General features: G+C 41.8%; 1 protein-coding gene across 9 annotated transcripts in view; it reads left to right on the top strand.

Annotated features, from left to right (window-relative positions):
• Nucleotides 1–23,498, top strand: part of LOC134336931 (membrane-associated phosphatidylinositol transfer protein 3-like) — a 661,054-nt gene extending 637,556 nt beyond the window's left edge. For all 9 annotated transcript variants that reach the window (XM_063031601.1, XM_063031602.1, XM_063031598.1 and 6 more), the window contains 2 exons: nt 1,571–1,699; nt 10,472–23,498. In XM_063031601.1, coding sequence (XP_062887671.1) covers nt 1,571–1,699; nt 10,472–10,777 — 435 coding nt within the window. In that variant the 3' untranslated portion in view covers nt 10,778–23,498. The remainder of the gene's footprint in view (nt 1–1,570; nt 1,700–10,471) is intronic.
• Nucleotides 23,499–23,583: the final 85 nt, after the last annotated feature.

Below are 23,583 nucleotides of genomic sequence, written 5' to 3'. Positions count from 1 at the left end.
TTCAATTCAGAAAATTTTTTGATCTTAATCAATTCGGGTTAGCGATTCCTATTTTAGGTAACATATTTTTTCCTCCCTCTTTTACGGATCGCGCTTTTCAAACTTGGAAGACTAAGGGTATTTTACGGTTTTTGGATTTATTTTTAGATGGTTCCCTTATGTCTTTTGAACAATTATCTAATAAATATAACTTATCAAGAATACATTTTTTTAGATATTTACAAGTTAGAAATTTCCTAAGTACTATACTTTCTTCCTTTCCAATGCTTCCTCCTATATATATTTTAGATTCGATAATTAACCTTAATCCATGTCAGAAAGGTGCATCGGCTATGATTTATAATATTATTATGAAACTTAGGAAAGCTCCATTTGATAAGATTAGGGTAGATTGGGAACAGGAATTGGGGCTTACCATTTCTGTGGATGATTGGGGGCAGATTTTACAATTAGTTAATACTTCCTCTATTTGTGCTAAACATTCCCTAATTCAATTTAAAGTGGTTCATAGAGCACATATGTCCAAAGATAAGTTAGCGCGTTTTTACTCGCATATTAATCCTTTCTGTGATAGATGTTCGGGGCAGATAGCCTCTTTAACTCATATGTTTTGGTCTTGCCCTACTTTGGAAACTTTTTGGAGAGATATTTTCAATATTATTTCTAAGGTATTAAATATAGATATCTCTCCTCACCCTATTACTGCTATCTTTGGACTACCTAAAATTTCTAGTAATCTTTCCCCTTCAGCCCGTAGAATGATTGCATTTCTTACTTTAATGGCGAAAAGATGTATTTTACAACATTGGAAAGAGCTTAATGCTCCAACTACCTTTTTTTGGTTTTCTCAGACGATTTTATGTTTGAATTTGGAGAAAATTAGAAGTAACCTTTATGATTCTTCATTTAAATTTGAACAGATTTGGGGACCTTTTATTCGATATTTTCATTTAATGTAATATTTACCCTTCTTGTTTTTTTTTCACTGTTTTAATGGAGGTCGGGATTGAGGACGTGATTTTAAGTTTAACTCTGTTTGGTTTCAAGTTAGCCCATTGCTTTGCTTTGCTTTTAGTTAGCTGCACGGTGGGTTTTTTTTTTTGGGGTTTTTTTTTCTTTTTTTCCATTGATATATATAAAATCTAGTATACTATTATGTTATCTTGGTTTCTTATGCTTAAATTACATTGTTTGTAGTATTTTCTTTTTGGTATTGTTATCTTTTGGAATTTTATTATACTTTAACATTGTATTAATGTTTATATGGCTTACCTTTTTTGTATACTTACTCAATAAAAAGATTTAAAAAGAAAGAAGTCTGAATGAATGCAACATCTCCAGACTTTACCATTAAAAATTGCATTGATTTTCAAGCTCAGCTTAAATGAAGTGCTCATAGTGAAGCTTTTAAGACATCATGCTTCACATAGGAAATGATTCCTTATGTAGTCTTAATAAGAATGAGTCTTAAAGTTGCAGATTGATCTAATTTTGCCAAGTTTATATTTGTTGCTAGTTCTGTGATTGTGTTTCAATAGACTAAAGCTTTACTAATTTAATTTCACCACAGTCCCACATCAAAATTGCTGCGGCCTATGGATCAATGAAGGATATTTCAGTTTACAACGTGCTGGGTCTGTCCCCATCTCAAATCTACATTGTGGGACGTCCCTCAAAAAAGTACCAGAATCAATGTCAGGTAATGTGCTTCTTTAGAACATGATAAAGTGTACATTGAATTGAGAGGTTAAGAAAATCGTTGCTTTAAAATAAGTTTTAAAATCCCATATGCACCACAGAAATAAACTTAATTATTTGATGATCTGATTGGTTATCATCAGCTAATGTCAACATTCTTAATTCTGCTATTTTCCATTTGACAATCCCATTTTCTTTCTCTCATTATTCCATTTACGATTTCCACTTTCCTGAGCCTGCTGTCTTTATTCATTTCCATGGGATGCCCGGAAACTTCAGTGGTTGTCACAAATCTGCTGCAGAGTTTAGAAAAACCATCAGAATGTGGGAAGTGGAAGTTCTTTTAACTTAAGGTTTTGAAAGGCACTCACTGGGGAATTGATGATGAAGTGATATGGCCCTGGATATTGGAGAACAGGCTGGATGAAAACCAGTGCAGCTGTGGAAAGCAACTGAAGGAATCTATGGCTCTGGCCCCTGGTGGCATGTGACACTGCACTTTGTCCACAGTATCTTATTTAAACAATGCTCATCTGTTCACTCTTTAACTGGTACAGTATCCCTGTTGGCTCATTTGTGCCTCAGCACTATAGTGAGCTTGTGTATGCCTTTGTGCATGTTATGTGCCCAAGTGTACACAATTGTATGTGTCTCTGGATATTTTTATGTGTGCAGATTAATATACACACATTTGTAGGTGAGTGCAAGTGTGTGCATATGACTTTGTGTATGTGTTTGTATGGACAATACAGAATCATCAACGGCACCAAAATACAAGTCTATACTTCTGTGGGAGTTAAGATTTTGTAGTTCACTTTATGCTGGATAATATCAAGACTTTAGGCTGATTTATACTTGTGCGTCAACTCGACGCCAAAACCTATGCAAGTGGCCTACGCATGTTGTGAGCATTTATACTTGTGCATTGGTGTGTCTGCGTCGCTCTGCAATTTGGGCACATCACGCATGCACACACACCTGCCCACGCAAGGCTTCATGGCCATGGTAGTCTTTCTCGGGGTAAACCAGTTTAAAGCGGGTGTCTTTTTTCGTAATGTGTCCTCCATAATTTCGGAGGTCTGTAGAGCTTTATGGAAAGCATTGCAGCCTGAGTTCCTTCCCTGCCCTTCAGTCAGCCAATGGGAAGCTATTGCAGTGTAGGAGGAAATGCGATGCTACCAGGCGGACCAATCACAGTTGTTGCGGTCTGCATTGCTGCGACGCGTAGTTACATTTTGGGTGAGGTGCGCGTCAGGCTACGGCGTAGGGATCCGGGTAGGCTCTGCGTAGGGTTTGCGGCAATGCCGTACCTATGGCGTCACGTTGACGCAGAAGTATAAATCAGCCTTTTGTCTCAATATACAGCAGAGGAAAAATATAAACTAAACTTTGATTTTTATCAACGTCAGATTGTTATAATGAAAAATTTATTCAGCAATATGACTTTTACACTTCACACTTGAGTTCAATTATTAACAACCAAATGTTTAACATGATTTTATGCAATTCCTTTGTGTGCTATTTGGGTGGCCACAATATTACTGGTTGTGCTGAGGTAAGCTGGTCAGCAACCCTGTGCATAAGGTTTCTGGGAAAGATCCCAAGAATGAAAGGGTTAATATATGAAGAGTGTTTGTTGGCTTTTGGCTCACTGGTTTAGAAGAATGATGGAGGATCTCATTGAAACCTATTGAATATTGAAAAGCCTAGATAGAGTGGACGTGGAGAGGATGTTTCCTTTAGTGGGGGAGTCTAGGACCAGAGGGCACAACCTCAAAATACAAGGGCATCCCTTTAGAACAGAAATAAGTATGAATTTCTTTAGCTAGAGGGTGGTGAATCTGTGGGATTCATTGCCACAGATGGATGGGAAGACGGCAGGAGAATGGGATTGAAAGGGATAATAAATCAGCCACGTTGGCATACTGGAGCAGACGCCAAAGGCTGAATAACCTAATTCTGCTTTTCTATCTTACTGTCTTATGGTTCTCTGATGCCTGGTTTGACTTGGTGCTGGAGAAGTTTCTGAAATCCTCTGCCAGGTTAAAGCCACCTCCATTTGTACATCTTCTTCCCTCGGCCATTCCATATCCGTCTCTCATACCAACCTACCCATCTGCCGACTAACTGCTAATGCTCCTAATGAAACGTCCTGTGATGTATGTTAAAGGTGGAAAAAGGAAGCTATTTGTTAACTGGTTAGTGGTAATTGAGATTCCAGTGTAAGTCTCAATGGCATTCCCAGTGTATCGCTCACCTAGCTTACAGATGGACAAAGGTTAGTTGACTTTACCAGAAAAGGGGTAAGGGTGTAGCTGACAACATTCCTGGGATATAAACAAATGGCAGGGGGTGGACATTAACTGGAAGTGGGGTCTAGTTACTTAGCTGGGACAGTGGCAAGACATTAGCTGGGCTAGGCACTGGAATCTTACCCTGGGTGGGACCAGATACTTATAAAGGGTGGGATCCTAGCATTTCTGACAGTGATGCAGCAGCTTACCAAGGATGGGGAATAATGTTTACTCTTAAAGACAAGATATCTTGCAGATGCTGGAAATCTTGAACTATTCATAAACACAACAATGGAAAGGAATAATCAATCAACATTTTGAACTGAAACCCTTCATCAAGAATAAAGTTTATTCCTTTCAGGTCAGATGTTTATTGTGATGGGGACGGAGATTTCTCATGAGTTGGGGCTGGAAATGTCCTGGACTGGATATAGGACGTTTAGCCAGGATAGTGACCAGATGTTGACTCTAGTGGGGCTGGCTGTTTACCAGGGCAGTCGTGGGGACATATAACAAGGTGGGGGTGGGATTTTCCCAGCTATTGACCAAAATATTTCAGGCAGGTAACTAGATATTTTGGGGCTGGGATTTGTAATAGAAAACCCCTGTGTTTTAACTCTATGGTATGTATTTCTCTGCCCTATCCTAGACCAGTAGGAGATTAGCTTGAGCAGGAAAGGAGGGTTGGCTGTGATCTATTTTCTTCTGACTGAGGCAGTTTGGCTAGGTCCAGAGAAGGTGTTGTGGCTGGGATATTGGGAAGGCCCAGCAGCATGCACGCCTTATCTTTCCCTGACGGTCAAGGAATTTGCCCTCTTCTTGAAGCCTTCCTCATTGAGATGTTGGGTTTCTCAGTCTTCAAAGCAGGCTGAAGCACAGGTTGATTGCACATCTCTTGACCCAGAAGTCAGAGTGTGGGGTGAAAATTCCTGAAGTTATATTGGTTTCCTGTATTAAGCCACTGATTGTTCCCAAACTGATTTTTAAGCAAATTGCCCAATAGATGTGAATTCAGTGGTGAATGAGAAGCTGTTTGGTGAATGAGAAGCTGTTTGTCTGGTCAGGAGCCTCCTCTAGTGTTGGATCACTGGTACTGCATCAACCTTAACCATTTAGACCAATGCATATCAATGTAAGAATCACAGAAACGGGAGTGGGTGTGGTACACTTTGCCCCTCAGATTATTCTACCATTTAGTAAGCTCTTGGCTAACTTTTTGCCTCAGTCCCATCCTTCTGCATGAACTCCATATCACTTCACATCAGAAACTCCCTCATCAAACATAAAATGCTGGAGGAACTCAGCACATCAGGCAGGATCTATGGAGAGCAATAAACAGTCGACGTTTCGGGCTGAGACCCTACATCATGACTGTAAAGGATGAGGGAAGAAACCAGAAAAAGAAGATACGGGGGAGAGTTGGGGGAAGGAGATGGACAGGAGTCAGTGAAGTCCTCTCTCAATGCTCCCTCGCTGTGGTCTCTCCTGTTCTCTGACTCTTCGACCATGTGTTCACCCAGAGCTGCTACCACAATCACTTATCCTTCCTGGGAACTTGTTTCAGCCGCCATCTTGTTCCACATAGTTTCCAGCTTTACTCAGAATCTCTGGTGTTTATGAAACGCTATGATAAGACCCTAAGACCTAGCAGAACAATTAGGCCATTGAGTCAGCCCTGCCATTTCGTCATGGCTGATTTATTATCGTTCTCAACACCATTCTCCTACCTTCTCTCCTTAATACTTGGCGCCTTAATTAACCAAGAACCTATCAAACTCTGCCTTAAATACACCCAATGACTTGGCCTGCACAGCCAGCTGTGGCAAAGAATTCCACAGATTCAACACTGTCCAGCTAAAGAAATTTTTCCTCACCTCTGTCCTAAATGGATGTCCCTCAATTCTGAGGCTGTGCCCTCTGGTTCAAAACTCCTCTGCTATAAGAATTGTCCTCTCCACATTCACACTATCCAGACCTTACAGTATTCAATAGGTTCAAAGAGATCCCCCAACTCCCATTCTTCTAAACTCCAGCGAGTATAGGACCAGAGCCATCAAACACTCCTCATATCATATGTTATCCCTTTCATTCCTAGGGTCATTCCTCTGTATTCGCTCCAAAGCCAGCACATCCTTTCTTAGATAAGGGGCACAAAACTGCTCATAATACTCCCAAGTGCAGTCTGACAAATGCCTTATAAAGCCTTAGCATTACATCCTTGCCTTTGTATTTGCCTTCCTTATCACCAACTCAACTTGCAAGTTAACCTTTAGGAAATCCTGCACAAGGACTCCAAACCCCTCTGCACTTTTGATTTTTGAATTTTCAATAGGTTTACAAAATAATCCACACCTTTATTCCTTCTGCCAAAGTGCATGACCGTGCACTTCCCTCCATTATATTCCATCTGCCACTTCTTTGCCCATTCCCTAAAGTGTTGAGGTCCTTGTGCAGGCACCCTGCCTCCTCAACACTACCTGCCCCTCCACATCTTCATATCATCCCCAAACCTGGTCACAAATCCATCAATTCCTTCATCCAAATCATTGATGTACAACATGAAAGGAAGCAGTCCCAACACCCACCTCTGTGGCAGAACCAGAAAATAACCAGAGAAGGCCCCCTTTATTCCCATTCTTTGCCTCCTGCCAGTCAGCCAATCTTCTATCCATGATGGTATCTTCCCTGTAATACCATGGGCTTTTAGCTTGTTAAGTAGCCTCATGTTTGGCACCTTGTCAAAGGCCTTCTGAAAATCCAAATACACAACATCAACTGATTCTCCTGCTTGTTATTTCCTCAAAAAATTTCAACAGATTTATCAGGGAAGGTTCCCCCTTTATAAAACCATGCTGACTTAGGCCTGTTTTATTATGTTACTCTAAGTACCCCAACACCTCATCTATAATAATAGACTCCAATATCTTTCCACCCACTGAAGACAGATTAACTGTCCTATAATTTCCTTTAATCAGCCTCCCTCCCTTCTTAAAGAGCGGAGTGACATTTGCAATTTTCCAGTGCCCAGGAACCATTCCAAACCTTAGTGATTCAGGTAAGGTCATTACTAGTGCCTCCAACAATCTCTTCAGCTACTTTTTTCAGAACCCTAGAGTGTAGTCCATCTGGTCCAGATGACTTATCTACCTTTAGAATTTTCAGCTTCCCAGCCGCCTTCTCCTTAGTAATAGTAATGGCACTCACTTCTGGCCCCTGACACTCCCAAATTTCTGGCAAATGTTTTCCACAGTGAAGACTGACGTAAAATACTTATTAAGTTCCTCTGTCATTTGTTTGTCCCCTATTACTACCTCTCCAGCATCATTTTGCTGCAGTCCAATATCCACTCTCATCTCTCTTTTACTCCTTATACTGTATATCTGAAAAAAAACTTATTGCATCCTCTTTTATATTATTGACTACCTTACCTTCAGATTTCATCTTTTTTCTCTGTGGCTTTTTTGTTACCTTTTGTTGGTTTTTAAAAGCTTCCCAGTTCTCTACCTTACTACTAATTTTTGCTATATTATATGCCCTGTCTCTTGCTTTTATACTGTCTTTAACTTCGCATGTCAGCCACAGTTGCCTCATCCTCCCATTAGAATACTCCTTCATCTTTGGTACGTATCTTTCCTGCACCTTCTGAACTTCCTCGGAAGCACCAGAATTGCTGTTCTGCCATCAACCTTGCAAGTGTTCCCTTCCAATAAACTTTGGATAGCTCCTCTCAAGCCTCTGAAATTCCCTTAACTCTACTGTAATACCAATACATCTGGTTTTAACTTCTCCTTCTCAAACTGTAGAGCAAATTCGATCATATAATGATCACTGCTTCCTAAGGGTTCTTTTACCATAAGCTTTCTCACCAAGTCTTCTTCATTACATAACACCCAATCCAGAATTGCCATTCCATTAGTGGGCTCAACCACTAGCTGCTCTTAAAAAGCCAGATCATAGCATTCTACAAATTCTGTCTCTTGGGATCCAGCACTAATCAGATTTTCCAATCTACCTGCATGTTGAAATTCCCCATGATTACTGCAATATTGCCCTTTTTACATGCCTTTTCTATCTCCCATTGTAATTTGTAGCCTATTCCTGGCTTTTGTTCAGAGGCCCATATATAACTCCCATCAGGGTTTTTTTACACTTGGAGTTTCTTAACTCTACCCATAGGGATCCTACATCTTCCAATCCTATGTCACCTCTAAGGATTTAATTTAAATTTTTTACCAATAGAGCCACTCCAGCCCCTCTGCCTACCTGTCTGCCCTTCCGGTGCAATGTGTATTCTTGGACTTTAAAGAGAAACAATGGCTTAGCAATAGTCTAGTACCCATTTGGTTTGTTAATGGGGTGGAGTGGGGGCAATAAAGTGGGACAATGCAAATGGCCAAACCAGTGCCAACTATGGTAATTCAATACCAAGGTACTATGTGGTTCTGAATAAGTCTCTCACTCCTTTGCACACTCTGCCAACTGCATTTAGACTAGGTTGTTTGGATTAGAGGAGCGAGCAGGCGAGTGGTGTGAGAGGGCCAAGTGGGAAGAGATCTGGCTGTTTGATATAAAGGTAGTAGCTGGGGATTGGTGGTGGTGATGGCATTGGGTTTATGGTTGGGCTAAGGATCCATAGAAGGGCTGAAGCTGCACAGTGGCTCTGGTACATGGAGAACCCAGAGGGAAAATGGCAGACCTGGTGCAATTGCATTTACTTTCGTGTCTCCCTTCATAAAATAATTTTCTATGAACAGGGGGAAAATGTGGCACCAAGTAACTGGTTTTCAAGGCTTGTACCTTGTGCTTGGGAACCAAAGAACAATGTGATAGAAAATTAAAATATTCAGATATAGAATATTCAAGAGGATGAGAAGATAGAGCATGATTAGTGCTAAGGCTTTATAAGACATTGGTCAGACTGCACTTGGAGTATTGTGAGCAGCTTTGGTCCCAAAGATATGCTATCATTAGAGCGGCTCCAGAGGAGGTTCAGGAGTATTATCCCAGGAATGAAAGGGTAAACATATGAGGAGTGTTTAATGGTTCTGGGCCTTTACTCAGTGATAGAATGAAGGGACATCTCATTGACACCTGCTGAATATTGAAAGGCTGAGAGAGTGTGGATGCAGGGAGAAGGCTTCCAATATTGGGAAAGTCTAGAATTGAGGGCACAGCCTCAGAATTGAAAGATGTCCTTTTAGAATTGAGATGAGGAGGAATTTCTTTAGCCAGAAGGTGAATCTGTGGAATTCTTTGCCATTGAGTGGCGCATCTGTGGAATTCATTGCCATAGATGGCTGTGGAGGTCAAGTCATTGGGTACATTTAAAGTGGAAATTGATAGGTTCTTGATCAGTAAGGGCATAAAAAAATTACGGGGGGAAAGCAGGAGAATGAGATTGAGAGGGAAAATAAATCAGCCATGATAGTATAGTAGAGCTACTCGAGGGGCCAAAAGGCCTAATTCCACTCCTATGTCTTAAGGTCTTATTAAAGCTGAGTTGTACAGAGCAAACAAAATCAAAGAGTCATTTTTAATATGAAGTATATTACAAAGTCCTTAAAAGGCCATGGCTGTTGGAACAGTTGACGCTGTTAAAGACTGAGAGTGACGGGTTTTTATTTGGAAAGATTATTCAAGAACTTGAGCAAAGATAGGACATTGTACAGGTGTCTTGATGGTGTCTGCATGGCTTGATGGCTGCAAACCTTAACTGTAGAATCATCAATCCATATAGCGCAGAAAATGAGCCACTGGTCCGCATTTTGATTGCCAAGCATCCATTTACACTCATTCCGTTTTAGTATTGCCACATGTCCATCAGCTCTCTCCAAATTTCGTCACCTGCCTGTCCATGAGGGAGAGTTTACAGTGGGCAATTAACCTATCAAGCAGCACTCTTTGGGGACGTGAGGGGGAACCAGACGAATTCCAACCAGTCAGAGGGAGAACATGCCTGATAGATTATGAGAGGCATAGATAAAGTAGACAGGAAGTATTTGTTTCCCAGGGTTGAAATGTCTAATACAAGAGGGCATGAATTGAAGGCGAGAGGGGTAGATTAAAAGAGGATGTGTTTTGTACCCAGAGTGGTAGATGCCTGGATTGCGCTGCCTGGTAAGGTGGTAGAGGCAAACACATTAGAGCTTTTAAGAGATGTTTGGATAGGCACGTGGATGTAAGGAAGATGGAGGGATATGGACATTGTGTAGGTAGGAGGGATTAGTGTTTGGGTGTTTCTGACTTGCTTTTTAGCTGGTTCAGCACAATATTGTGGGCTGAATGGCCTGTTCCTGTGCTGTACTCTTCTATGTTCCAGTCTGAAAGTACTGATAGTGAGGATTGAACCTGGGTCACTGGACTTGTGAGGCAGCAGCTCCACCTGCTCACCACTGTCCACACTGGGAATTTGTGCACTGATAATTCAGTGATTTGGGATTCTCTCTGCTGTGTAGTAAACTCTGCGTTTCTTCCTGCAGTTTCTCTCTGAAGGTTATGCTGCTCATTTGGCCCGGCTGGAGTTCAGCCACCGCTCACGTCCGAAGAAGAGCAACTCCCGGATGATCCTACGCAAGGGGAGCTTCGGACTTACCGCTCAGCCGGACTTCCTCCGGAAACGCAACCACCTGCGCAGGACGATGTCGGTTCAGCAACCGGACCCGCCGTCCTGCAACCCCAAGCCCGAGCGAGCACAGAGCCAACCCGAGTCCGACAAGGTTGAAAGGCATCCCCACAGCATAGCCTGGGCCCGCAGTGGAGGCTCCAAATCGGAGCCAGGTGTGTGAGTGATGTACCATAGGTTAAGGAGAGTTCAGGGCTTCATGCGCAGTCTGAGCTCACACCGGGAAAGGTAACATGGAGCTGTGGTGCCCATTAAACAGAGTGCTGGGCTGGAATTTCCTCTTCTTGTCCAATCAATGGCAGGGTTGCACTAGGCTGCACCTCCATCCTTATAAGTGATCTGGCACTGACCCTGGTGAATCTTTATAGATCAGTTATGTAGATGGGTTCCTCAGGATCTTTTCAGTTATTGCAATGGGTTCCCCAAGGCATTGGAAGGTCAACACTGTGAGGGAGCACCTTTACCCTCCAGCTGGCTATTTTGGGATATCACAAAAGGGGAACATGCCCACAATTGCTCAATGTGCATTCCCACAGGGTGAGGCTTCCCACCAGGAAAACACTTACACAAATTCAATGGGATATTTCAAAAATGACCTGGCCTTTAGGCATTTTCTGGGCAACATTACAACACCGGTGAGTTACAAGTCATAAAATCATGTTGAGGAGGCTGACTGTAATTCTCCGTTGCTAATGAGATACCCTGGGATGCTTTGTGTATAATTTTATCACTGGAGCAAGCTGAGGTGTGGAATAACACTGAGGAACCTGTTGACAAGGAAGGCTTTTCACTTCTCTCACAAGTTTTTGGGAGCTTTGCAATTCAAACTGTGACTTGATGGCAGAAACAGCAAGTGAGGGAATCCCTGGCTCCCTTCACAATAATTGCTGAATTATTGGAGAGGCGACATTATTGGGGACTTCTCAGTATATTATCTCATTCCCTCACTGAAAGGATCAAGCATTGCTTGGCTGTAAAAAAAAACAATCAACTTGGCGAATAATAATGATTGGAATACTGCGCAGGATATAAAATGAAAAAGGAGAAACTTTCTTTTTCATATTGTTAGTTGTCATATTTCATTTTACAGGCATTCCCATAGTTTAGAAGAGTAGCCATTGCTGGGTTGCAGGCAGCATAAAGCTAGCCCGTACAAACATTCTCACCAACAGCAGCGATCAGTGCAAGAAGTTCAGCACAGTGTTCGGAAAACTAGGTCTCCTTTGATTAAATTGTTTCACATATCAGGAAATGAAATATTTTATTAACCCTACAAATTTATGTCAAGTGATCAGGATTCATTCACATGCAGGCAAGTTACCTTGTCTTGAAAAGTGAAAGACTTGCACTTCCATTATACCTTCCACGTCCTTATCAGGACGTCCCAAAGCACTTTGTAAGCAATGAAGCACTTTTGAAATGTGACTGCCAGTATGTTGGATGTGAAATGACTGTTATTTACACTAATTTGTTTGTCTAGAATTATGAGGGAAGAAACTCTGCAGAGTTTTCCTGATGTCTCGCCTTGTGTTGAGTAATCCCAGAGAGCTGCGGTACCCAGCAGACTATAGCAGTCATGTGGTTCTATAGAGGGAGAATTGGTTTCCAGGGTAAGACTGCAACCAGGATGTTATTAGCGTCTATAAAGTGACATGAACCAAATTGGCCAGACACTGCAGTGACTCAGGTGGGACTGCAAACATACCATTCTTGACTGAAACCGTAAAGAATTTATTTCCATCTCTTGTATTCCATAGTTGGCTCCTGCATGGCTGAAAACTGAAATGTTCATGCAACGCCCTGTTTTTTGTTATCTGAATATTTGGACTGGAGGCAATCTTGTAGGTACAACCCCCATCCAATCATGACTATTCTAGGGCCTTCTGCTTTCCATAGTTTGCGCATAACTGGTCCTTCTTTAAGCTTTTTAACGTGGTTTGTATATAGCTGCTCCACTTGCAATATTTCCTTCTTCTGAAGGAACTGGGTAGGGGTACAATATATCAACAAGTTGATAGAAGAGTGAAGGCTGTTCAACATAATGAGGTTACAGAATGTGATTGTAGAGAGTTTACTGTTGCTGATGTCTCACAGCATCCCTAGGAGGTCTCAGCTTTGACCTGTCTGATCTGTTAGCACACAAAGTAAAGGAGGATGTTTGTTATTGTGTGGATAATACACAGTCAGTCTGAAGAACGGTGAATGATTCTTGCTAACAATGTTAACATGAGCGAACATTGTACTGATTTAACTTGAGTTAAATTAGCTGAATATATAATTAGTGGCCACTTTATTAGGCATCTCCTTTACCTAATGAAGTGGTCACTGAGTGTATGTTTGAGGTCTTCTGCTGCAGCCCCCTTTCATTTCAAGGTTTGATGCATTGTGCATTCATGGATGCTTTTCTGCACACCACTATTGTAACTTGTTTTTTGAGTTACTGTCACCTTCCTGTCAGCTTTAACCAGTCTGGTCATTTTCTTCTAACCTCTTTGTCCGCAGAACTGCTACTCACTGGATATTTTTTTGTTTCTCTCACCCTTCTCTGCAAACTCTAGAGACTGTCGTGCTTGAAAATCCTAGGAGATCAGCTGTTTCTGAGATACTCAAACCACCAATAATCATTCCTCAGTCAAAGTCACTTAGATCACATTTCTTCTCCATTCTGATGTTTAGTCTGAACAACAGCTGAACCTCTTGACCATGCTTTTATACATTGAGTTGCTGCTACATGATTGGCTGATTAGATATTTACATTAATGAGCAGGTGTACAGGTGTATTTAATAAAGTGGCCACTGAATATACAAACTAATGTCATGGTCTTGTCAGCAAGTCACTCCCATGAGTTTTCTTACCTTCACTACTTTGGCTTTGAGCATAGCACTTGCTTCCACTGGAACCCTTCAAACAGAAGTACCTTTCCATCTTTCCCGTCAAATATTGAGTCCAAGCCCACTTTCAAAAGGAATTTTCTTTGCATAATCTTTATTCTGGTCCTTTCCATTTCTGCCTTTTAGTGTGAGAAGTTTTATTGGAGAACATTCATTCCACTGCTTCTGATCCCTCTTCGTGCTCTTACTCTGAACTGGACAATTCTGAAATATTTTAATCCTTAATGTCCATGAATGCCAAATCACTACAGTGATCTACACTTATCACTATTACCGCCAATCACTGTTTAAATCCCTTAGACTGATCTTCACTCTTTATGGGCATGACATCTATATGAGCAATGTGTTATCTCCTGTCAGTACTCAGTATTCAAAATTATTGTAGACTTCCTGTTTCCTTGCAAGTGATATGATTTCCACGTTTTGAGAATGGTTTCTCTTTTAAAAACTTTGGATCATCCTTGACCTTATTTTTGATGTTGGTCTTTGACCTTATCTGAGGATAAATAACAAGATTTCAGTCTGTGCTCATAACAGTACGTAACGTAATATGCAACAGCATGACTGGTGTGTTGTCTGAGGTTTAATGGTGCTGCACATTCTGCAGTGTTTTTACTGCTCAACAGTGGCAAAACTCAATAATAAGATCATCCCACTAATTAAACTATCACACGCTAAACCCACATGTCCCAGGTCTGTTGATATCCCCATTTGCGTACCTGGTGTAAACCCAACAGGCATTGAGCTCCAATATCCTAATAACTCCGTAGTTGAGATCCTTTACCGCTACCTGTGGGACAACTTCACCTCCATGTTCACCTTGTCCTCATTGCCACCAAAGCCATTGTCTCTTACAGCCTCAGGGCTTGCATTCCCTGCTGACTCTTAAATACATTAGCCTGTACATTTGATCCCTTTACGTTTTTTTTCTTGTAGAAGTTGCTTGTCGCCCAGTTTAAATATGTATGCACGCCTTTAGTTCTGCATGTCTCTGGATACTAATTATTGTTCTAAATGCTCTTGAGAAGATAGTGATGAGCTCACCTTCATTAACCACTGCAGTGACTCCACAATATTGTTCGGTGGGAAATTTCAGGATTTTGATCCAGGGATGATGAAGAGTTAGTAATATATCCTTAAATCATGCTTGTAGTGTACTTGAAGGAGAATCTGGAGGTGGTGCTGCTCTTTGCATCTGCTGCCTTTGTCCGTTTTTTGGCAGTAGATAGTGATGGTTTGGGAGATGCTTTAGGAGTAACTACAGTGCACTTTATAGATGGTACACACTGCAGACATTGTGCATGTGTGGGTAGGATGTTTGATAGATTGCCAGTCGAATGGGCTTCATTGACTGCTGTTAAGTTGGTTGAGAATTGTGGAGCTGCAGTCATTCGGACAACTTTTCTCACGCGGCTGTCTTGTGCATTTTAGATGGTGGAAAGGTTTGGAGGGTCAGAAGAGGATATCCAGCTACTCTGATCTGCTCCTGTCTGTCTCATGTCTTTTATATAGCAGGTCAATGACGATCCAATAAGTGTTTGTGTCGGGGCAGTGGTGATAGTAATGTCAATGAATGTCAATTATAGGAGTTAGACTCTTGCTGGTTAATGAAATCATGCTGAATGAGAAATGGATCTGTACACTGCTCGGTTCATCTTAGTATTGCTAGCAATTCCTAGCATCAGTCCTATAGTTAATGGCATAGATTTTCACAAATAAAACGACATGAGGCATTTTATGTTTAAGAAAAACCATAATAACTCAATTACTGAACTCCAAAAAACTGAATGCAAAGTTCAGTAAAAGTCCTTTACATAATTACATCATTACATCAGACCAGCCTCTTAAAGTGAACCCCACCTCAGTGTCAGTGGTTATGTACGTTTCTATCAATTACATTACTCTACACTGAGATCTCAGGTAGTGTTCCATGTGCGACCTCCCTTACTAATGTAACGGAGCTCTTGGGTGCAATCTATGATATTTGTGAGTGCTCAGAAAAATATCTAGGGATTGGCGATGAGATGTCAGTAAAGGGATCTGCACATCAATGCTCTTCTCCTAACAGCAGCAACCCTTGGTTTACAATGATTAGTTAAAGGGAACTCTAAAAAAATGGGCTCCCTTCAATGTCAAAGTCTCCATGTGCATATTAAATCAATAAGGTAGTTTAGATCACCTGGTGAGGAGCTTCTCTTGCTTTTGGCCGTGAACAGGGATGCTGGACAGAGGTATTGCATTCAACACTACCTTCCCCAGCACCTTCTTGTCAACTGTCTACTTGGCTGTTCCGTGGTTGCTATAGGAAGTAGTCCTTAAGGTTTGATACCTTTCCTGAAGTTCAGTGTAGCAGTAATTGGAGATGCACAGCCTTCAAGTTAGCTTAACATTCTATGTGTAAAATGCCAAAGCACCATTATTAATGCATCGTTATATCGGATTGGCTGTACACAGCACTATGCCTCCAAAACAAAAGGTGACATTCAGTCTCTCAGGTCAGTTGTTTAAGCAGCATCATCATCGAAATGACTTCTGCTATTCCCCACTCATAAATTGACTTGCCCTATTTTGTTCTTGGTCAATAAGCAGTAGAAAAATGGAAAATATTATTCAATTCTACACTACCTATGATGTAACTGTTATGAGCACTGCTACTTGCTTTGTGATGTGAAACAGACCATGACACTTTCATCCGAGTTTCCTGTAACCTCTGTTGCCCCAAGGGCAATGTCACTAAATCTTCCACAATCTTCACCTGACCTCCTCTGGGCCAATATTTCAAATCATACCCTTCAGCCTTCCTTCATTCCAATCATAGAAAACACATCTTAAATCCCACCTTTCTATTTTCTCAAAGAGCTTCTCCTTTTAGGCTATCATTTTTTCTAATGGTTTCATTTCTGTTGTGCAACATTTTCTGATACCTTGTAGAAATTAATAAAGAAGTCTTTGATAATATTTTTCCCCTGGCATCTGCTCATACAGCTAACATCAAGGACAAGCTATTCGAAGCTTGGGCATGAGGTCATAATGGGATTATGTTGTATCTGCCTTCATGAAGCAATCGCAGGCAAAAGGAACTTACATCCTGACCTGTTCTGCCATTCCTTGAGAATTTCATGTGGATTGGTAGCAGGTGCTGTATTTTCAATCAGCAATGCCCACCCATCATGGTTGTCTGCTGTGTCTATTTGTACAGAAAGGCATTGCTGCAGATCTTCCACTCACTGCCTATGCCACTGCTGTGTCTTCCACCGGGAAAAGCAGCCAGTTTCCTTGGTGTTACACCAAAATGGGTTTAAGCTGGCAGTGCCATCCTCCAGCATTTTCTCACCTCCTTCCTTACCATGATCATCCCTCTCCCCCGCCCCCCCCCCACCAGCTTCTCATGGAGCCCCGAGGAAGTACATGAACATTGACAGTTATCTGGCTGTGTGTGACTATTCTGCCCTCATACTCTGTGCTGAGGTCCCATTTGAATGTGTGGCACAGTGGCACTGCTGATTCTTCTCAACTCCAGCAGCCTGGGTTCAGTTCTGACCTCAGGTGCTGTCTGCGTGGAGCTTATGTATTCACCCTGTGATTGTGTGTGTGTGTTTTCTCTCTCATCCCAAAGATGTGTAGGTTGGCAAGTTAATTAGATGCTGTAGCTTGCCCTTGGAGTGTAGGTGAGTCAGTGGTAAGGAAGGCAAATGCATTCTAAGCATTCATTTCGAGGACCAGAATATAAGAGCAAGGCTTTATAAGGTATTGGTCAAACCACATTTGGAGCGTTGTGAGCAGTTTTGGACCATACATCTGAGAAAGGATGTGCTGGAACTGGAGAGGTTGAGATTTAAGAGAATGATCCCAGGAATGAAGGAGTTAATGCATGAAATGTTTGTTGGCTCTGGGCCTGTACTCATTGGAGTTTAGAAGAATGACAGAGTTGTCTCATTGACACCTAACAAATATTGAAAGGCCTAGTCCTGACGAAGGGTCTCGGCCTGAAACGTCGACTGTACCTCTTCCTAGAGATGCTGCCTGGCCTGCTGTGTTCACCAGCAACTTTGATGTGTGTTGCTTGAATTTCCAGCATCTGCAGATTTCCTGTTGTTTGAAAGGCCTAGATAGAATTTTGTGTGAAGGAAGTTTCTGGTAGTTGCAGAGTCTAGGACTAGAGAGCACAGCTTCACAAGTTCAACCCTTTAGAATAGAGATGAGGAAGATGATCTTTTTTTATCCAAAAGGTGGTGGATCTGTGGAATTCATTGCCATAGACAACTGTGGAGGCCAAATCAATGGGTATATTTTAAGTGTGGTTCTTGTTTAGTAAGGGTGTCAAATATTATTGAGAGAAGGCAGTAGAATAGGGTTGAGAGGGAATATCGATCAGCCATTTTCCAACTGGCAGAACAGACACAATGGGCTGAATGGCCATATTCTGCTCCTATGTCTTTGAGTGATGGAATCTGGAGGGAGTTGTGGAAGTACAGGGAAAATGGGTTACAGGAAAAAATTATGGGAATGGGATTGCGTCATGAGATGACAGAGACTTAGTGATAATGGGAAAATCTGGTGGACAAAAGGGGGTGGAGTTGGGGAAGAGGAAGGGAGGGTTATACAGGACACTCATGGCACTGGAAAAATACACCAGGATTGTGTCTGCAAAATCCTCCAAATCCACTGGAAGGATAACTGAAACGATGTTGGTGTTCTCTTTCCAGCCAGCACCTCAGGGTTGAGTTCCTCAGTGAAATCAGCTCTGTGGGGCACGCCTCATTCGGACTCTTGAAGTACTTTGCTTTTGAGTTCTTTCAAGGGGGAGGGAGTAGCAGGTAGGCAGAAGGTGATTAAGGGGTGTGGTCAAGGCTTCCTTGAAGTGAAACATCCCCACTTACTCCCCTCTGGGAACTGCTAGCACGTGACTGCTCACAGAGGAAACTACCTGTGCAGTGGTAGAACGACATCCATCTTAGGCTTGCCAAGCAGCTTCTGTGCGGTTGGGAGAGTGTGTACCTCTGAACCCACACAACTGTACTCTTTGATGGACCGTGGAAGATGCTTCCAATGGATAAAATGTTTGTGTTTTGCTGTTTAAATTGTCGATTTAAAAAAAAAACACCAGTTCCAATTGATTCTTGTGATGTTTGCCAAGCCCTTCACCAAAGAGCATTGATGGTGATAGAAATTCTGGGGGAGCAGATGAGGGAAGCTTGCCCTTTGTCAGGCACTCTGACAGTGTGGCTCGTTTATTAGATCACAGTAGCCTCTGTCACACTTGACAGCTGCAATCTGGGCTTCCACAAGATGACCACACATGTACCTAAGATTTTGACAGCAGAGGATGAGAGAGGACAATAGTGGGTTGGGTTGGGGGGGGGAGCATTATTGAGAGGAAACCAAATTATGTGGGAAAGGGGCTGAGTATATTACACATACACACGTGGTAGGCTACCTGGGATAAATTTAGGCTGCTACCTTCATACTGCATTCTCTCTTTCCCACCATTCAAAGCAGTTGGCATATGACTTAATATTGTACAGTGGCTTTGGCCACACCAGGTAACTAAGAACTTGGAATATAACCAGTATCCATCAGCTGATGGCAGGAAAGCTGCTTGCAATTAGGTAGCTCATCTTTGTGGGGGAAAGAAAAAAATAACTGGTCAGATGCCAGAGCTGTTCTTGCCTTGAAGTAGTAATGACCAACCACACAAGTAACCAGGATTAAGAACAACACTGAAGGAGTTAAAAATTGCAAAAAGTGGAGATGACGAAAAACTCCTGTACATAGTGAGCAATGTTTACAGGTCTAAGCATAGCAGTGTCAAGTATTTCTTTCTGCAGAGCAAGTCTGTTAAATATTTGTTCTTTCAGTGTTTTTGACCTGATTGCAAAAGTAAAGTTGTTCACAAATATTTAAAAAATAACTGTTTTACTATATTGAAAGTCTGCAGTGTTTTACTTTGTAGTATATCTGCTTGACCAAAGTATCTCACCTCTTGCTGTCATGAAGTGCAATGTGTTAAGTATTTAATACTTATTTTTGTATAGATTATATGGTGTAAAACTATGGTTTTGCTTGCAGTCCTTTGTGACAGATAATGCTGTACTTTGTGTAACAAGTTGGTCTAGATTTTTATGTGTACAGTTTTACAATGCTTTGAGATGAAAGGATGGCTGCACAAGGACTGTGCTGTTTCTAAGAGAGTGGTTTTATTTGTTTAAATGATTTGGAACATTTATTAAAGTTATGATGTGGTTTTGTATAGCACTGTGGCAGAATATTTGCATCCTGACTCTTTGCACCTTCATTGTAAACCAGTTTTTCAGAGGATGAAGAATAAAAATGACCAGAAATGCACCATTCCAGGTAAAAGTATAATTATAATAAAGTAGATAATGTAATTGGTGCAAGAGTAGTTGGAGCTGGTGCAAGGTGCATTAGCTAGAAATAAACCTTATTATTCCCCAACAATTTGACCCTGCCCCCAAATAATTGGTGTTGTGTCACATTCAGTCTCCATCATTAATTATACCACGTCAGTCCAACAGAATGGTTTAAAAAAAAGTCACCAGATTTCCAATTCTGATTGTAAAGTTTATGACCTTTACAGAAATGCTTTAAGTCACCATCTGTATCAATAACTTACTTTGCCTTGTTACAATTCCAGGCAATTATGAAGGGCAAGAAAGGTCAAATGTTTTTTAAAGAACTATTCAAGTTTCATCTTTGTTTCAGCTGATGAATATTTAATCAAATAATATAATTAACCGACAATATATTTTGAAAGCGCGTGACATTTTAAAATAAAATACTGCTTATAAAAATGAATACAGTAATTGTTCAGAAAGCATATATAGGAGAAACACCATAGCACTGTAATGGTTGTTGCAACTAATTCAATATGTGATGGATATTACTGTCTCTAACATAGCCACTGAAACTTCTAGAGAAGAAAGTTGTTTTTGAGGAAGTTAAACTTCCAACCAATATTCTTTGTTCAGCTTCTTGTCATAATGGGAGCCAGTCTTCAGTTAATATAACTTTGCAAACAGTTGTCTATAGAGCACAAACTGATGGCCCACAGCACAAGGTTGCCTACTCAGGAGCTGCAGTACAAGACAATGTGGTTATGTTAATTAGACTTGTATCAAACAAGACAACTTGGCCCAAGTTATTAAGTTCAAGGAGGCTTGCAGACCAGATTGATACTATCACTTAGCACGTCAAATAGCTCATCTATCAGTGGTTGGAAGATTTGTGTGCGCACAGAGTGTCAGCATTTACAGCTTTAATTGTATGGGAACACTATCCCAGAAGCTTTTCAACCAGTGAGGAAAAATATCTTGGGGAAAACATAGCACATGTAAAGTCAACCAAGTGGATTAAAAAAAAACACAAAACAGTATAAATTGTTAGAGGCATTCAATGCTGGGTATGGTCAAGGAATAAAGATGATTGACAGAAAGATGGGGTGAGTAGCATCCATTTCTTTGCCTTCCAATTTCTGCGATGGATATCTTGCCTGTCTGCAACTCATTGGTATGTCTTTTTAGTTTAAAGGAACTGTACCCATTTTGGAAATCCTGTGCTTCAGAAATCATTTGTAATTTGGAAATATTTTATAAGAAATCTGCTGAGATTTCAGTGTTTTAAGAATTGCACCTAACTTTAAACTATAAAGAAACACAATTAAAGCTATTTTGTTAGCTGGAAGTATTTCTTCCTTCATCGGGTGGCAGGCCTCGCAGATCAAATAGGGGATATTGACATCTAAACTTAGGAGGATAAAAGGGGAAGTTAACTAGCCTTTCAAGATTCAGTGGCTACAGTACAACTTTCCTTTTGTGAGGGTACCCAGAGCTGTCTATATTGGCTAGGGCTTAAGATCTTCACAGTCAGCAAACCCAAAACCGTTGACACCCAACTTTGACATATTATACCAAGAGGCAACATTGATGAAATTGACAAGCTCAGCATGGGTGCACGAAGCAGCACCAAAGCAGTTGTCAATGTAGTAGAGGAAAAGTTGGGGGTATTACCAGGGAAGGCTAGGCTAGGAATTTGGACTGTTCTACATAGCCAAAAAGAGGCAGGCATAGCTGGGGCCCATGGCTACCCCTCGAGTTTGGAGAAAGTGAGAGGAGCTGAGGGAAAGGACCAGTTTTATCAGACGGAGAAGGTGGCTGGTGGTAGAGGGGAATTCATTGTTTCTCTTGTCAAGAGAGGAGAAATTTAAGGCCTTCTTGGTGGGGAATAGAAGTGTATCGGGACTGAACATCCATGGCAAATACAAGGCATTCAGGGACAGTACTGAGGAAATTGAGGACATGAGAAATGTCGCAGATGTAGGTGGGAAGGGACTGAACCAAGGGGAAAGAAGGGAAGGGGGATGAGAACACTAGTTCAGCGCAGCAGGAGTAGGCAGAGACAATAGGCCTACCCAGAAAGTCTGGTTTGTGGATCTTGGGTTGGAAGTAGAACTGAGCAGTGCAGGCCAAAGGAAATATTTGGTGGCAATTGATGAGAGTTCGCCAGCATTAACAAGCCAGTGATTGTGTCGGAGTGGGGTCCTCTTCAAGAGGTAGGTATGAGGTGGTGTCTTGAGAGTTGCAGCCCGGCCTCAGCAAGGTAGAGGTCAGTGTGCCCCCTTTCTCTGTGGGTTTAATAGCAAGGATGGCATTGGTGTGGACAGAGCAGAGGTTTGAGGAGGAGAAAGGAGTGCTGAAGACAAGGATAGCTGATGTCTCATCAGCAATTTGAGATGAAAATACCCAGAGCTGGCAGAGTACCAGAACAGTGTGCCCAAGGAGAGGTTGAAGATGGAAGAAGGGGTCATCAGTGCAAGGTGTGGAATTCTTGCCGAAGAAATGGGCTTGGAGATGGAGGTGACATACAAAGAGCTCGATATCATGGTGCAGCAGAACTCACTGAGGTGGGTGTGGGGGGGCAAAGACAAGGCACTTGCTGAGGTGCTAGCATTAAGGTCTAGCTTGGAGCTGGAACTAGAGCTACAGGTCAAGCAATTTGCAGTCTGAAGGGTCATACGAACCGACCTTGGCTGCAGCATCTGGATATGCTCAGGATTGTTTGAACCAGTGTCAGTGATAATAGTGTCACTGGTCTGGAGGCACCCAAGGCAGTTGGGGCCAGGCATGAAGTCAGCGTGATCCATGATCCGGGGGTGTCCAACTGAATCGAGGTCCAAGCGAGAGGCAGCAAGGGGGCATCAGTCTGGGGGCATCCAAGACTGGAGTTGGAGACAGCGGGATCTGCAGTCCAGGGATGGGTGATCTTTCCATTTTACAGGATGCGAGAAAGGTGAATAACCAGCGGTTGAAGGCGTGGATCCGGCAGAGGATAAAATGTCAGAGGCACCCATGACAGGTGGAGGAGAGAGGGCTCGGAGCTGTCACAGAGTGACAGGGGCATTGGGCATCTCCAGCTCCACATAGCAGAAAGGCTGGCACATAGAATTCGAAATGAGCAGTCAATTGATAGGTCCAAACAGAGAGACCTGAAAATGGATCTGGAAGCCAGGCGGAACAAGATGGTGGCAAAGACAATGAGCACATGGTTGGAGAATCAGAGGGCAGCACAGATCACCGGGGGGGGGGGTGGGGGAAGAGTGAGAGACAAATATACAGGATTTAACTAACAATAGAAATAGCATTAAAATCTTTACACCAGATTGTACTAAACTAGTGCTTCTAATAAGATGACAAGATGCCAAGATGCTTCCTGTTGGATTCATACTGTAAACAGCTAGATGCTCAGGATAAAACATTTGACAAGGAATTTGAAATATTTTTGTACAAATATTACAACCATTTGCAACATCCTAACCACTGTGGGATGGTTGACCTTAATCTGACCAAATTAGGATGCATTCCTTCCATGCCAGAAACAGTGGGACATTCCCAACCATAGAAGAAAGAAATTTCTACAGGAAACTCTAGACCCTCCATAAACAACGTGTTTTGATAAAAGAACCATGTCTATTTAATTCGCCCATGTTTGACGTAAGAAAACCTGATTGACAACAGCGATTGGTCACTGTTTACGCTGGCCTGACTAAACACAATGTAATTC

The sequence above is a fragment of the Mobula hypostoma genome, chromosome 23 (assembly GCF_963921235.1).
Source record: "Mobula hypostoma chromosome 23, sMobHyp1.1, whole genome shotgun sequence".
In the NCBI taxonomy this organism is placed as follows: Eukaryota; Metazoa; Chordata; class Chondrichthyes; order Myliobatiformes; family Myliobatidae; genus Mobula; species Mobula hypostoma.
This window is presented reverse-complemented; position numbering and strand designations above follow the sequence as displayed.